General features: G+C 37.3%; 1 protein-coding gene across 1 annotated transcript in view; it reads left to right on the top strand.

The window, feature by feature from the left end:
• The window catches only part of Myo3b (myosin IIIB), a 408,160-nt gene that overhangs the window by 193,788 nt on the left and 197,936 nt on the right, over positions 1-16,436 (top strand). The window contains exon 23 of the mRNA XM_077110313.1: positions 16,008-16,087. Coding sequence (XP_076966428.1) covers positions 16,008-16,087 — 80 coding nt within the window. The remainder of the gene's footprint in view (positions 1-16,007; positions 16,088-16,436) is intronic.

Genomic DNA, 16,436 nt, shown 5'->3' with positions numbered 1-16,436 from the left:
AACGGGTGGACTCGCGGGGCATCCCGTCTCACTGCTCCAGCTGTGGGGCTCCGCGGCTTCTGTGAACAGGCTGAAGGAGCAGCAGCCCTGGCAGAAACCATGCCTTCCTGGTTCCTTGGCCTCTTGATAATGATTTTTGGCCCTTGTCCTTGAGACTCCCATTATCTTGACTATCTTGGTTAGGCTTGCTGAGGGCAGGATGAGTGTGTGGTGTGGCATAGAGTGAAGAGGGCATCTTTTGAAATTTTCCTTGCTCCCCAACCCAAGACACACTCCAGGATGCCTTTAGGTTTTGAATTTGTATTCTCCAAGTGCCGTTTTCTTTTTGTTCAGATAGAAGCAGTTGAAATGCTTCTTTGTTTTTAGAAGTTCTGTCTGCAGTTTCTCCTATCCCACCATCTGGGGTGAAATACAGAGATGGCAAGCTGAGATCTACCTGAACTTGGCTCTGCCCACCTTCCCCATCTATAAAGAAGGGTTTTAAGAAAAGTCTCCAGATAAGGGACCCCTAATAATCTCTAACTGAGATGGTGTTTTGAGTTGCAATGGTTTGAAATTTCTCAATTAGCTCTTTTTGAAGAACCTTAGAGTATAATGCTGCCCAGTTACCTATTGACCATATTTTTAAAAAGTAAAAAGAAACAGGTGAAATCAATGTCAATAATACATCTTTAACTCATCAAATATATTATAGTTTTTTGGTTTTTTTTTCTTTTGGAACCGGGGATTGAACTCAGGAGCACTCAACCGCTGAGCCACATCCCCAGCCCTATTTTGTATTTTATTTAGAGACAGGGTCTCACTGAGTTGCTTAGCTCTTTGCCATTGATGAAGCTGGCTTTGAACTCAAGATCCTACTGACTCAGTCTCCTGAGCCACTGGGATTGTAGATGTGGGCCGTGGCGCCAGCTCAAATTTATTATCATTTAACATGTAGTTAACATAAAATTATTGAGATATTTTACATCTTCTGTACTGTCTTCAAAATCTGGTGTGTGCTTTATGTTTAGGGAACTTCTCAATTCAGACGAGCCACATTTCACTTACTAGTTGCCATATTGACTACTATGCAGAAATGTCATTATGCCCCTCATGATGGTCAACCCAAAGAGAATAATGCCAGGTGATAGGTGGATTCATCTCTTTCTTTGTTTTTTTCCCTTTTTCTTTCTCTTTCTTCCTTCCTTCCTCTCTCATTTCATAATTGAGATTGAACCCAAGACAGCACTTTTTTGTAAATTTTATTTTGAAACCAGTTCCCACTAAGTTGTCCAGACTGGCTTCAAACTTGTTATACTCCTGCCTCAGCCTTGGAGTAGCTAGGTTTAGAGTTGTGTCTCACCTTCTTAAACGAATGTTTTGTTATACGCAGACTTAACTTCAGACTATTCTCAGTGTGTGAGAGAAGTTGTTGTTCTACTTTTGCACAGCCCCAGCACAAGCTTTTCTTCAGTTCCTGTGGCTCTTTGCAGACACAGAAAAGCCTAGTATTTTCAGTGTAGAGCCATGTTTTCCACCATGTGTTTCAGGAAACACTAGTCTTGTGGGATGTGAAGAGATGTGAGGTGAATCATATTCTCATAATTGTCAAAAAGTATGAGAATATTGATTCTGAAAGTCCAATTGATATTTTTACTGCAGAAATGCTAAGACATGGCTTTCATGTTCAGGATTATGAAACTAGCATAAGATCCTTTTTGTGAAAAACATCTTGAGGGTGGAGAATCATATGGGCCTCACTGAGGCACTGCAAATCCCAGGATTTTTCTCCTCAAGTCTTTCTCATCCAGAGAACCCTTCCAGTGTGGGGCTCAAATCCATTTCTCAAAGTTCCTTCTACTTTCCTAGCTCTAGGGGCTCTCTTGCTGCTTTGGCTTCAGGGAAAAAGAAAATAGATTTCAATAATGAGTTGTGGTAAAGAGTCTCATATTGGAAAAATTAGTCTCTTGTGAATCAGATTCACTATCTCCCTCCAGCACATCTAAATAGTTCCTGCATAGCTCCTAAATATGATAATGACTGTGCATTTTATTTTTAAGTGGCAGTTCAGCTCTTTTGTTTTATTTCTTTAATGATCCTGTCAAGTGTAGCAAATATAGCAGCTTTGATTTTCCCAATGGTCAGAAATGCAAGAAAATAGAGTCTACTTTTCTTTACCAGCATCCTTCTCATTTGTAGAAAAAGAAAATGTTCCTGTTTAATATTAAAGGTTTTTTCATTCCCATATCATTTCATATTTCAATAGTTTCTATTGGAGAACTCTCAAAGCCATTTACAGTTTATTAATTTATGCCACTATGAAATCTATAATGGAATTTTCAGGTCATTCATACCCATTCTTTCTTTCTCTCTCTCTCTCTCTCTCTCAGATAACTCTAGAAACTTTAAATCAAATAAATTAGAAACAAAGTCATTATAATTATGATCACTTTATTTAGAAGTGATCCAAACTTAATACTATTTTTCTCCCAGGAATTTGGGTCATGTTAATAGAAACTATATTTTTCTCTTTAGAACAGCTCCTAATAGTCTGGAGCATATGTTAGAAGTATATAATAATCATTTGTTTTTGTGCCAACATGTTGTGCAAAGAGACACTGTAAACCACAGCTATATGGAGCAACAATTTTGAACTTTATCCCACTGCACATGTGAGACATCAGTAAACTAAATTAAATATTGCCTAACTGAGCTGGAGAATTGGAGGTTGACAGAGAGGACTGCTAAGATTTTATTAAGGTTCAGTCTTAGTATAAGTTGTTTCATTCTTTGCTCTCCACAAGAGTGGTTCAAGTTATATAAAAACCAAATCAACTGTTTTCCAGATTATTAGGTTTGGCTTAGCCCTAGCAATAGTGACTGCTGGGTAGTCAATGGGATCCCTTTTCTGTTGACTTGGTTTGGTGTGTAAATGATGAAAAAAAAATTCAGACCTCATATAAAATCAATGGGGTTCAATCAGCTTGGTCAGTCAGCAACCTCATCAATCACTCAATGGTCTGCCTTGGGTAGTCTAAACATCTCTGAAACAACCACAGTTTAATTAGGTCATCTTGATGAGCTCTTTCAGCATATCTGCTTAGTGCTCTGACCTTGGGGAAGGGGCTTGAACACCATTTGCCTCAGTTTCCTTTCTTTGGGGACAGATGACATGGCTCACAGTGTTGTTGTATTAAGTAAGTCGTTTTAAACACTTAGCATAGTATCTACTATATCCTACATATTTAACAAATGTTAGTATCTATTCTGACCTGGAGCAGAGGAATAGATATGGGACAAAATAAATGGATTTCCTCATTTATTTTCTTGATCTCTTGATTTTTTAAAAAGCAATAGATAAAATTATACATTACTATGGGTCACCTTCCCCCTTTTTCTCTCAATCTTTGTTGAGATTTTTATGATGTTCATGTCTTAATACCTTAAAAAGTCAGATATGGGCACGGGCACACCTGTATTCCCAGCAACTCTGGAGGCTGAGGCAGGAGAATCAAAAGTTTGAGGCCAGCCTCAGCAACTTAGTAAGCCTTTGTCTCAAAATAAAATTAAACAAACAAAAAGGGTGGGGGCTGGCTATGCAGCTTAGTAGCAAAGGATCACTGGGTTCAAAATCCCCAGGATCACAGTTTATTAATTTATTAATATCTTAAGAAGATAAACAGGAAAAAATAAAACAAACTCTCAAGCCTTAAATCCTCAATTTATTTACTTTTCCCTCTAGTCATCCAAATCAACATTTAATGAGACTCTAGGCAATAGAAAATTGGATAAGTCTGTAAAATCTCTGATTAACCAGAAACTTTAATTAATAGCAGTTTTTGTAAAGCCCAAAATATATGATGAAGGGATGGTCAGTAAGCAGAGTCAAGTGACTTAGCTTCAACTAGAATTCCTCCCAACCAAGATCTTCAGAGGTTCCACATGGCTCCAGGTAAATTCCCTGCACCATCAGCACCCGCATCTCCACTGCCACTGAAACTCTCTAACCATCAATTTAACAGAAATACTTGATTCCCCAAACTCAATAAATATTCACCCAGCTCTCTGTGTCTGGGTGATGAAACCCAGACAGTAAGAAGGCAAATAAGTTGTCCAGGACTTCCTAACAAGTGGCAGAACTGAGACAAATCCCAGGTGTTTTGACTTCAAAATTCAAATTCTTAATCACTCACTACCCCTCTGCAATGTAGGCATCAAATACCTTGAGCCAAGAGTCTGAACTATGAAAGAATCAGAGCATGCCTAGAGATCAACTAAGAATTTAGGAAACATGAAGAAAAATGAGGTAAGCTAGCGCCTGCTCCTAGAGAGGTTTGGATGTCATGTTAAATAAAAATGTATTACAACACAATTCATTGACTCATATTTCTTGAATGCTTAGTACTAGGGACAGGTAAATAGAGTAGACTTAGTTCCTGTCTTCGGGACACTTAAGATCCAAGGGGGAGTCAAAGGCACAGTGTTAATAAGATTCATGGGTAGCTTTCAGTATTGCATCATTTGGCTTTGATGAGACATTCTCTAGAAATATTTAAACCAGAAATGTATTACTCATCATGGTGCTGCACTAACTTTGCAAAATGGCTCACGATTGCTTAGCTTCTTGGAATAATGAGCCATAAGTGGTTTTGGATGACTGAAAGAAGAATCTGTCATACTGAAGTTTGTGAAGAGCTGGTGGATATGATCCATCTCTAGGAGGCAAGGGTAGAAACAATTTAAAAGATTATTAGGTATCATAGTGTCTTCAATGAACTTTTTATTCTTTAGTGTCATGTGTAGTGCACTGCAAGTCTTATAGCAGGTGCTGAAAGTTTTTGTTTGTTTTTGGTGGTGCTACAGATTGAACCCAGGGCTTCAAGCATATTAGGCAAGTGCTTTACCACTAAGCTATATCCCCAGCCCTGAAGAAATATTATTTTTTTAATTAATAAATGGGAAAGGAAATAGATATTTGGTGCCTGGCTTCAAAGAGCTTGTGACTTCTAAAAGGAATCCATGTACAATTTAGAGGTTAATACCAATATAAGATAGCTTGACTTGATAGGATCCAGACATGAGTGCATAGAGCTGCAGCTGGAGAATTAGCAGACAGTTGTGGGGCTTGTAGAATACCTTCCTCAGATAAATAAATGTTGCTGGCCTTAATAGATTCTAGTCAGAGCCCCACGCAGTGGCACACACCTTTAGTCCCAGCTACTTGGGAGGCTGAGGCAGCAGGATCATTAAATTCATGGCCAGCCTAGGCAACTTAGTAAGATCCTGTCCCCAAATAAAATGGACTGGGGATATAGCTCAGAGGTGGAACACTTGCCTAGCATGCACAAGGCCCGAGGGGTGGAGGGAGGGGCAGAGACAGTAATTAATTACATCCTAAATCTGTAAGATAAGACTTTAGAAAGTTTTAAAAATCAGCACCTGCTATAAGACTCGTGCTCTATACATCCTACACTGCCAGAGGTTTTCTGGACAGCCATGCACACACATTCCTCATACCTTATAGATATGAAGGGACAGAAGAGAAGTTTTCTCGTATACTATATATATGTACAGAGTGCATGTGTGTATCTATTTATCGATATATCACCCAGAAAGAGAGGGAAAGAGAGAGAGAAGTGTGTGTTTGGGTTTTTTGTTTGTTTACCAATTCACAAAGTGCCCAGAAAGTCTTCTTTTACTGAATCTTGTAGGTATGCTAGTGAATGAAGTTAAGCTGGGTGCAAGCAATGGTGTAAGACTGTAAACCTAGCAATTTTGAGGCTGGAGCCAGAGGATCACAAACACTATCTTGTTTTCTGAAGCTTCACGTAGCTCTTGGGGTCTTAATGAAAATATAGGATGCATAAGTGTTTGGGGGAGTCATAGTACTCATCCTTCTCCCCCCATCAATAGGTAAGGTGTGTTGAGCAGAATTTTTAGGGATTTTTTTAATGTATATCTTCAGTAATATTTATTCTCTCCTGCCTGGACATTTTATTTAGGATGCTAGTCTTAGGATATGAAATGTCGCTTCTTTATGTGTAACTACCTAACTCATGAGATTCAACTGAAGACTTTGGAATCATTAGCACTGTATGCAACTTAGCTAAGACTTAGACCCTGTCTCAAAATGAAAAATAAAAAAGGACTGGGAATGCAGCTCAGTGATAAAATGCCCCTGGGTTCAATTCTCAGTACCCTACCCACCCGCCCCGCCCCCCCAACAAAAAAAGAAGAAGAAGAAAAAAGAAACCAAGTTAATGCAACTTTTAAAAAAAATATTTATTTTTATTTGTAATTGGACACAATACCTTTCTTTTTATTTATTTATATGTGGTGCTGAGGATCGAACCCAGGGCCTCACATGTGCTAGGCGAATGCTCTACCGCTGAGCTACAACCCTCAGCCCATGTTAATGTAACTTTTAAAAAATAAAAGTTACATTATTTCTCAAGTATGGACTCACTTTTTCGAGAACTTGATTTTATAGAATTGTGATATAGTATTCAGAATAACTGAGTTTTAAAACTTTCTAAAATCTTATCTTATGGACTTAGGTTGTAATTAATTACTAATTTTTTTTTTCTCCTGGGCTTTGTGCATGCTAGACAAGTGTTCTAACTCTGAGCTATATCCCCAACCCTTTTTATTTTGAGACAGGGTCTTGCTAAGGAACAGGAAAGATATAAAAATTAAAAAGCTGAATAAATTCATTTTAGCCACCACAGCAAAGTGAGGGATGAGGTATAATAGCCGAAGAGACCATAGAGACAGCATTACTGCTTGCTCCTGGTCAGCTGTGACGAGACCATTGACACATCAAATATCCAGGGTTTGGTAAAACCATCTACATTTTCTCAGAAAAACCATTATCTAAGTTTTCTCAATTTATATAAGCCCCTCCCCTTCTGTCACCTATCTAAAGGCTAAGAAATAATACATTCTGCAGATTTTAGTTTTATTTTCTCTATTTTTTTTATCACCCTCATCTCAGGGGTCTTTCAGAATATTTTTCACAACCATAGATAGAATTTCAGAGCTGAATAGAAGCCTATCATTACTCCATTACTCAACTTTTTTTTAAAAATTCCAATTTGCATCCACAATTTTTGGGGTTTTTAGTACTGGGGATGGAACCCCGGGGTACTCTACTACTGAGCTACATATGCAGTCTTTTTTATTTTTTATTTTTTTTGTTTTGAGACAGGCTCTCACTAAATTGCCCAGGCTGGCCTTGAACTGTCAATCCCCCGCCTCAGCCTTGCTGGGATTAGGCATGTACTACTGTGCCCTGTGGCTCCAACAGTTATTACCCTCACTAGTTTACTTGTTGTTCAGCATGATGCTGCTTTTTCAGAAGTACTGTTTACTGCTCTAACTAACCCTCTCATTTACAACCAAGTACAGCTCCCATATGTCCTGGTCTCAGGTGTTACACAATCTTTGTTTGGCAGCAGAATGACCTTATATTGTTCCTTGAAGTTCCCTCCCACAGATTCCACTCTTCTTGACACCATACCCCCCAACCTTGATCTAGATGAAGTTGTGCAGACCCAAAATGTGTGCACTCCGGCCACAAGGCAAAATGCTATGGTACATGAGCAGAAAACACCGATTTACTCAAACTCCCCTGTGACATGTAATACAAGCGGGACCTTAAGCCGATGGCAGGACTGAGATAAGAATCTGTTTCTCAGTTGCAAGTCTAGGGTTCTTTCCATTGTTTGCATGCTAAAGATGGAAGTCCAAGGTAGTGTTTACATTTCCAGGCACTGAATTGCCAACCTGCATAATGGGAAGCTAACACTATCTTGTTTTCTGAAGCTTCATGTAGCTCTTGGTGTCTTAATTGAAAACATAGGATGCATAGGTGTTTGGGGGAGTCGTGGTATTCACCCCTCTCCCCCTATCAATAGGTAAGGTGTGTTAAGCAGAATTTTTAGGGATAGTTTTTTTTTTTTTAATATATATATCTTCAGTAATATTTATTCTCTCCTGCCTGGACATTTTATTTAGGATGCTAGTCTTAGGATATGAAACGACGCTTCTTTATGTGTAACTACCTAACTCACAAGATTTGACTGAAGACTTTGAAATCGTTAGCACTGTATACAAATTAACCGGCACGAGTGCCCTAGTAGCTTTAGACAAACCACTTACCTTTAGCTACACAATGAATGGACATTGCGCCTAAAGGTCACTGGAAGAGTGAAGCAAATCTTTTGTTCATGGTTCCACAAATGATTTATGATGCCTAAGCACACTCTTCCTTTTCTGTGATTTCTTCCCCCACAAACTGCCCACTATTTTCATTGATAAGGAATTGCTTGTGTGTATGCTTACAAGGGTAAAATAATGAATGTTTTAATGTTATTATTAAATGTCCAGTTTTAAAATGAGATGCTTCCTGGGATTTTGCCATACAACCTCTCTGGAACCTTCTGGAACTTCCAGATTGTCACTCTGCATCTTTCTTGCTCATGTCTTTCAAATAAAATCTATTCCCTCTCCTGTCAAACTCCTGTTAAGTCTTCAAAGTGAAGCTCATCTTTGCCAACTCTTCAAGGTCTTTTCTCATTCTCTCAGGAAATCTTACCTTCTGTTGTGTCATTTTATTTAGAGTTTTATTAGAATACTTTCTGCTCCAAATTGCAATGAATTGTTTTAAAGTCTTATCTCCTTCCCTTAACAGTTTCTCTAGGCTGTCCCTCCTTGAGGAAACAACAACAACAACAAAAAACTGTTTTATTCATCTTTGTAAGATCCATAGAAGCAGCTCCGTGTGGTGATACACACTTGTAATTCCAGCTACTCAGGAGACTGAGACAGGAGGATTGCAAGTTTGAGGCCAGCCTGGGCAACTTAGTAAGAACCTGTCTTAAGATTAAAACAAAAACAAAAACAAAACAAAAAAGATTTTAACTCGGTGGTAGAGTACCCCAGGTTCAATTCCAGAAAAAAGAAGGACTCATAGGAGACCCTTAATATATTTTTTACAAATATTGTTGCTCTGACATTGGAATATGCCATTTGCATACCTCAGTGACATATGAATGCTGACAGATGTGGATATCCGGATTTCTTTTCATTTGTTGGAGTGAGTCAGATTCTCTTGGGTAGATCTTAGGCAGATGTCAGTAGTCTAGGCTATAGTACATTTGTAATCATCCATTATGTCCTGTGGCAGCCATGTTTTCCCAAGCAAACGCCACGAAAATCAATCAATCAAGGGGATGATCTAGGCATGGTGGTGCATGCCTGTAATTCCATTGATTTGGGAAACTGAAGCAGGAGGATTTTAAGTTCAAGGCCAGCCTTAGCAATTAATAAAGTCCCAGTAAAACCCTAGCTCAAAACAAAAAATGAAAAGACTGGGAATGTAGCTCAGTGGTAAAACAACCCTTGTTCCAATAATAGATCAGAACTAAAACTAAAACTAAAATAAAACAAAACAATAAAATTAAAGAAGGGGATGAACATCCTTCATTTGGTTCTAAGAGGAAATTCTTGTCATTAAGGCAGACTGAATTGGCAACTTCTGCTGTTGTAGCAAAAAAAAAAAATAAAGAAAACAGCGATTCACTATTTACTGTGTCAGGAAAGAAAACCTGGTTACCTCCTGGTAACAGTCTGGGACTAGAGCAATTGTTTGCTGGGCTGACATCCTATTTATAAGTTTTAAGGCTTAAGGAGGGAGGAAAAAATTACCAGTTTTTCTCCAGCTTTGTAATTTGAGATTTCTGGGTCACAAATCTTTTAAGATATTATTTACTTTCTTAATAATAATAATAATCCTTCAAGCAGATAGTTTGGATGTGGTAATTATGTAGCAATTCCTTACAACTGCCAATTAGAAAGCAATACCAAAATGGAGAAGGGGTTTCTTTGGTCTTTAAATTTCCCACGTGCATGATAAAAGCAAAGTTATGTATTTAGAAAAGAATGGACTTGTTATCTGTGCATTTCTTCCTTTAATAGAACAGATGGGAGAAAGGGTTATTCTCCCTCCCCCACTGTGCTGAAGTTAGACCCCAGGCCCCCTTTAACATGCCAGGCAAGCCTTCTACCACCAAGCTATATTACCAGCCCTCTTATGTATTCTTGATTCCTTCCTTCACAAACCACAGCCCCTTTTTCTCTGTATAAATCATCCATGTTCTTGTCATGAGAGATTAGGCTGTGTCCATGTGGACTAGGAACTCTTCCACCTGGCTCTGCCCACTTATTAACATTAACCCTTAGAGCCACAGATAAGTGTCAGGAGGATAAGTAAACACGGCAAGACAGAAATCTAACATCATACATTTTCTTCTAGTTGGCCTCCTGCAGCTCTGTCATATTTTATGGCTATCTTAAGTTTCTTTAATATCAAATCTGAGCCAGTCCTTGTTATAGATTTAGGATAGATGGTTATGTAAAGATGAACTAAAAATTTTTTTAACATGCAAAATTCTATAGTATGATTTTGTTTTTTTGTTTTTGTTTTTGTTTTTTTTTTTTTTTTTTGGTACGCGAAATTGAACCAAGGGGCACTTGACCCCTGAGCCACATCTCCAAGTCCTTTTAATATTTTATTTACAGACAGGGCCTCGCTAAATCGCTAAGGCTGGCTTTGAGCTCGTGATCCTCTTGCTTCAGCCTCTGAGCTGCTGGGAACTGCCTGGCTCTATAATGTGTTTTAACAGAACTACTGAATTCAACGCCTTGCATTTTGCTAGCCACAATATTTCAATCACTGCAAGTATTATTATGGCATAGGTCTGTTATAACCCAACCTCTCTATGAGACAAAGCACGTTTTTTTTGCTTACAGCAGTGAGGGAGACCACCTCTCAAACCTTTGTCAGTGCCAAGGAAGCCAAAGTCAGAATTTTTTGGGAAATAAAACTACATTACCAACTCTCTCATATATTCTTGATTGCTTCCCTTCACAGCCCCTTTTGATTTAGGCAGATCTTTCATAGTGAGCGCCTTTAATTAGGATTGGGTAAGGATCACACTATAGCAGTCCAGGATTGCTGGAATCAGGAAGGCGAGGGTTTTGAAAGAAGGATTCATAGAACCACAGTGCATCAACTAACAGTTGACACTTTCTTTCTTCTTTTTTTAAAAAAAATTTTTAAGTAGAAGATGACACTTTCTATAGAAGAGTTATTGAGTCTTTCAGGAAGTGAATAATCATTATTTGCCTGGGCAGGACACTCTCCCCCACCCCACGACCCCCACCCCCTGCCAAAAAAAAAGTTCATGCTAATGATGCTGATGGAGGCAGGAATAGTATTATAGTTATTATAATGTGGACAATAAGATATGATGTCCATTCTTGGTATCTAAACTAACTGTGAGGTAAGAGTTTTAATCCTCCAATCTACTTAGATGACTTAATCTTATAACACGACCTGAAGATTTGAATTTTTTTACAGCTCCTTGTATTTGTAGCAATTTGAAACATCTTTTTTTTTTTTTTTGACATTTCAGCATTACTCTGCAATCATAGATTAGTATTTCTTGTTTGGAGAGAGAATAGGACTATTTCCCAAATGAATGTCTATCTACTCACCAGTGCCCTGCACCGAGTCAGGTCAGCCCAGAGGGGGCAGCAGAGGGAGACTAAAGTCAACCCTAGATTATTTAAAACAACAGTCCAACATTTGGGGGCAATTTTTAAGAAACAACTAAAGATGAAATGACGGTGCCAAGTGTTTCCCCAGAGATGAAAATCTTAGGAAGAAGGTGGGAAATTGCCGTCTTTTAGAAGCACCAGCTCTGTCTTCAGATCCCCTATCTCTTTCCCTTTAAGATGGAAGCAGGGAAATCATGTGAGGTTGCCTGTAAGCTCCCTTTCAGATTCTCTCTTAACCCAGTTCCTTGCATAGGATGTAAATTCCATCAGAGGCCTCTGACTTCCGTGTTCTCTTTCCACAGATATAGTCACAATTTCTGAGAATTGTAGGAGGAGGGGGTTCTGGGCCAGGAGGGATGCTTAGCCAGGAAGAGGCTATCTGGGGGTGAAGCAGGGAGGATGCTTAACATTTGAAAGGAGTGTGAACACTGTATTTACATTTAAATTAAAATGGAAACTTCTTATAGGTTATGTTTCTGGAAGGTGTGTGTGGCGCATCTGCTGAGGTCTATTGTTTATTCATGCTGTAAATCCTTTGAAATGTGTTAAAATGCTTCCCACTCATTATAGAGCTCCTGCCACCCCTGGATTACGACTTTGATGTCACCAATCCCGCTTCAAAGGGTTCTTTCTGGGCTATTAATCACAGTTTAGCCTCTGAAGATATCGCCAGAGAAAACATTTGGACATCTTTGTGCTAGACTCGCTAAAACTTTGAAATCTCGAGCATCTTGCATATGCACAAATTGCAGCATTTCCTTTCTTTGACAACTTTTAATTTTGCTTCAGAATCAAATGACACTGTGGGTAAAAATGCAAATAAATCTCTTCACACACTTGGTCTGATAAAGGGTAGGTGGTAGCCAGGAGGGGAGAAGAGAGTCTAGAGGACACTCTGAGCCTTCAAAGGTAAAAGCAGCAGCACCCTTCATTTATCTCTCTCTCTCTCTCTCTCTCTCTCTCTCTCTCTCTCTCTTCTTTTTTATTTGACTACTCGGTGAGATTCCTTGGCCTTCTCTTGCTTTCTATTCTTGCTTTGAGATCTATGTCAATTGTTCACAACAAATAGTAATATATAGATTGAATATCCCTTATCCAAAATGCTTGGGACCAGACATGTTTAAGATTTTGAATGTTTATTTTTTTAACTTGTGAATATTTGCATATGCATAATGGGCATGGGACCCAAGTCTAAAGACAAAATTCATTCATGTTTCACAAAAACCTCATACAAATGGTGTGGAGGTAATTTTATATTATGTATATATTTGTATGTCACATAACTTATATAATAATAAATTTATACTGATATATATGTAGGTATTAATATGAATGATATAAATATATTGATATATATTTATTCATGTCAATATATACATGATATAAATATTATAACATAGAATATGTTTATATGATTATGATAAATATTTTATATATGTATATATATTTGTATGTGTGTGTGTATATGTGTGTGTGTGTGTGTATGTGTGTGTGTGTGTGTGTTTGTATGTGTGTGTGTGTGAGTGTATGGTGCAAGGGATTGAATCCAGAGTCTTGCACATGCTAGGCAAACACTCTACCTTTTGAACTACAACCCCACCCTCTTTTTTACACAATAAATTTAAATAATTTTGTGAATGGGGCTCAGTGGTAGAACCCATGCTTAACATTTGCCAGGCCCTGGTCTCAATCCCTAGCATCAATAACAATAATAATAATCTCAACAACAACTTTGTGCATGGAACAAAGTTTAAGGGGGCAGATTCTCAACTTGTAGCATCAGATCAACCCTCAAAAATTTCAGGTTTAGAGCATTTGAATTTTGGAATTTCAGATTAGGAATGTTTGACCTACACTATTAGAGCATATTCTTTTTCCTATCATATTTCTTCACACTTTCTATTTCATTTCTTTATTAAGTCTCCTAGTGTTATATAAAACTTATGTTCATTACATTTGCATGTTTTTCTTTTGTTCTGGGGGCCTCAGCCATGAAACCAGGATGGCTGAGGAGAAAAGTCTTTTTTCTCTCCACTACAGGACCCTTACTACTTCATGAGAATCAGTGCCCCTGTCTCAAATCTTCACAGTGGACTTCCCTGCCAGCCAGCTTCTTAATGGGAAAAATTCCCACCAGCATCTTTTTTCTCCATATTCATATTCATATCTTTCAATGAGTAGCCAGGCTCTGCTTTTTTTTTTTTTTTTTGGTAGTAAAAATCACATAGCATGAAATATCCCTTCCTAGCGTATTATTAAGTGTGCAATATTCTTAACCACATGTGTGTTATTGTAAGCAGGTTTCTAAAGCTTGCATGACTGTACTTTGTACCCATCACACAGCAATTCCCATTTCCTCTCGCCCCAGCCCCTGGCAGTCAGCATTCTATTCTCAGTATCTATGAGTTTGATGACCTCAGATACCTCATCTAAGTGGAGTCATGAAGTATTTGTTCTTCTGTGATGCATTTATTTCACTGAAATAAATCTAAAGCTTTCAGATTTATCCATCTTTAACAGATGAGGCTGAATAATATTCCATTGTATGTATATGCCACATTTTCCTCTATCCATTCATCTGATAAGGAACACTTATTTGTTTCCACCTCTGCATAATAGTGAATAATGGTGCAATGCATATGGGATGTGAATCTCTCTTCAAGATCCTGTTCTCAATGATTTGAGATAAATACTCAAGTGAGATTTCTGGATGATTTGGTAGATCTCTTATTAATTTTTGAAAAACTGCCATACTATGTTTTCTAAACCAATAGTGTAAAGGTTCATTTTTCCCACACCTTCAACATTTGTAATTTTCTATTTTAAGCTTTATTTTTATAACTGGCTATCTTAACAGCCATGATGTAATATTTCATTGTGAATTGATTTTAATTTCCCTAGTATTAGTGATATTGAACATCTTTTCACATACCTTTGAGGCCATATATGCTTTCTGTGGAGATATGTCTATGCAATTCCTTTGCCCATATTTTAATTGGGTTACTTTTTTTTTTTTTTTTTTTTTTTTTTTTTTTTGCTATTGAATTGTAGGTATGCCTATGTCTTTTGAATATTTACCCCAATCTAATATGTGACTTGCAAATGTTTTCTCTCACCCTGTAGATTTTGCCTTGGCTGCACAAAAGCATTGCTTTCATGTAGCCTAACTTGTCTATTGTTGCTTGCGCTGTTTGTGTCATATCCAAAATCCCATCACCAAGACCAGTCTCATGAGACTTCTCTTCTTTGTTTTCTTCTAGGAGTTTTATTATGTCCAGCCTCATGCTTAAGTCTTTAATTCATTTTTAATTTATTTCTGTGTATAATATAAAAATTCATTTTCATTCTTTAGCATGCAGACCCTCCCCTCATTTTGTAGTCTCAGCACCCTTGTCAAGGATCATTGGTCATAGATACGTGAGTTTATTTCTGGGCACTCTGTTTCATTAGTCTATGTGTCTGTCTTTATGCTAGTACTATACTGTGTTGATTACTATAGCTTTGTAATGTGTTTTGAAGTCAAGAAATGTGAAGCCTCCACTTTTTATATTTCTCAAGATCATTTCAGCTTTTGAGACCCTTTGTGGTTCCAAACAATTTTTGAGGTTTTTTTTTTTCTCTATTTCTGCAAAAATATCATTGAAATTTTGTTAGGGATCATATTGAATTTGCAGTTTGATTAAATTTATGCTTAAGTATTTATATTCTTTTTATGTTATTGTGAATTAATTATTTTCTTAATTTTTTCATCTAGTCTATTGTTATTGTAGAGCAATATGACTGATTTTTGTAGGTTGATTTTCTATAATGCATATTTGTTAAACTCATTTATTAGTGCTGACACTATCTTCTTAATGTGGACTCTTCAGGGCTTCCATAAGATTATGTTATCTGTGATGACATAATCTTGAATAATTTTACTTATTTTTCTGATTTAGGTGATTTTCTTTCTTTTTCTTGCTTACTTCTTCTAGCTAGGATTCTAGTATTATGTTAAATAGAAGTAGTGAGTGTACTACTTAGATGTTCCTGATCTTAGAAGAAAAGCTTGCATTTTTTTCACTGTTGAGCATGATATTAGGTGTAGGTTTTTCATACATTTTCTTTATTATGTTGAAGTGATTTCCTTCTAAGTCTGTAAATTGAATACGTTTTGTTGCTTGTAAAACTAATGCAAATACAATTTACATTATAAATTGTATTTATAAATTATTTAAAAATACTTACAGTCTAAAGGTAGTTATTATAATTGATATAATTGAAGTTAAAAATTCAAATTTTTTCAAATTCAGAATAGATCATTTGAAAAGTTTTTTAAAAAGATAAGAACACAAAGGGAGAAATTACTCATGATTGAGTATCTTAACTTTTCCTTCAATTTAAGTTTTTTATCTTTTTTTGCTCAGGTAATTTGGCCCAGACAAGAGCCAAGATAATAGCAGCCTCAAGATCTTTGCCTCCACATTTCAGTTCTGGGAGAGCTAAGGTGAGCAGAAAATTCACACCAATGATGTGTGGGTGTGGGGGAGAGCAGTTGTTCCTACCTTGCAGAGAAAGCTGCCGTGGAGGGTGTTAGTTCCCTTCATTCAGCCCACTGTCTGGGCAGTCTGGTAGTATGGTAGAGAGTTTGAAGCTATATGGGAAATCAGGTATTAGGAGATTTGAAGAAAAAAAAAAAAGAACATCATAGAATCTATATAATTCTGATTCTCAGAAAGACCACTTAAGATACAAGATAATGACAATTGAAAATAAAATCCACCTTGAAAGAGATAAAACACATGTCCTTGAGACTATCACCAGCCTGCAGAGGAGGATATCAGTGATAAAATAAA

Source organism: Callospermophilus lateralis, chromosome 9 (genome assembly GCF_048772815.1).
Source record: "Callospermophilus lateralis isolate mCalLat2 chromosome 9, mCalLat2.hap1, whole genome shotgun sequence".
In the NCBI taxonomy this organism is placed as follows: Eukaryota; Metazoa; Chordata; class Mammalia; order Rodentia; family Sciuridae; genus Callospermophilus; species Callospermophilus lateralis.
This window is presented reverse-complemented; position numbering and strand designations above follow the sequence as displayed.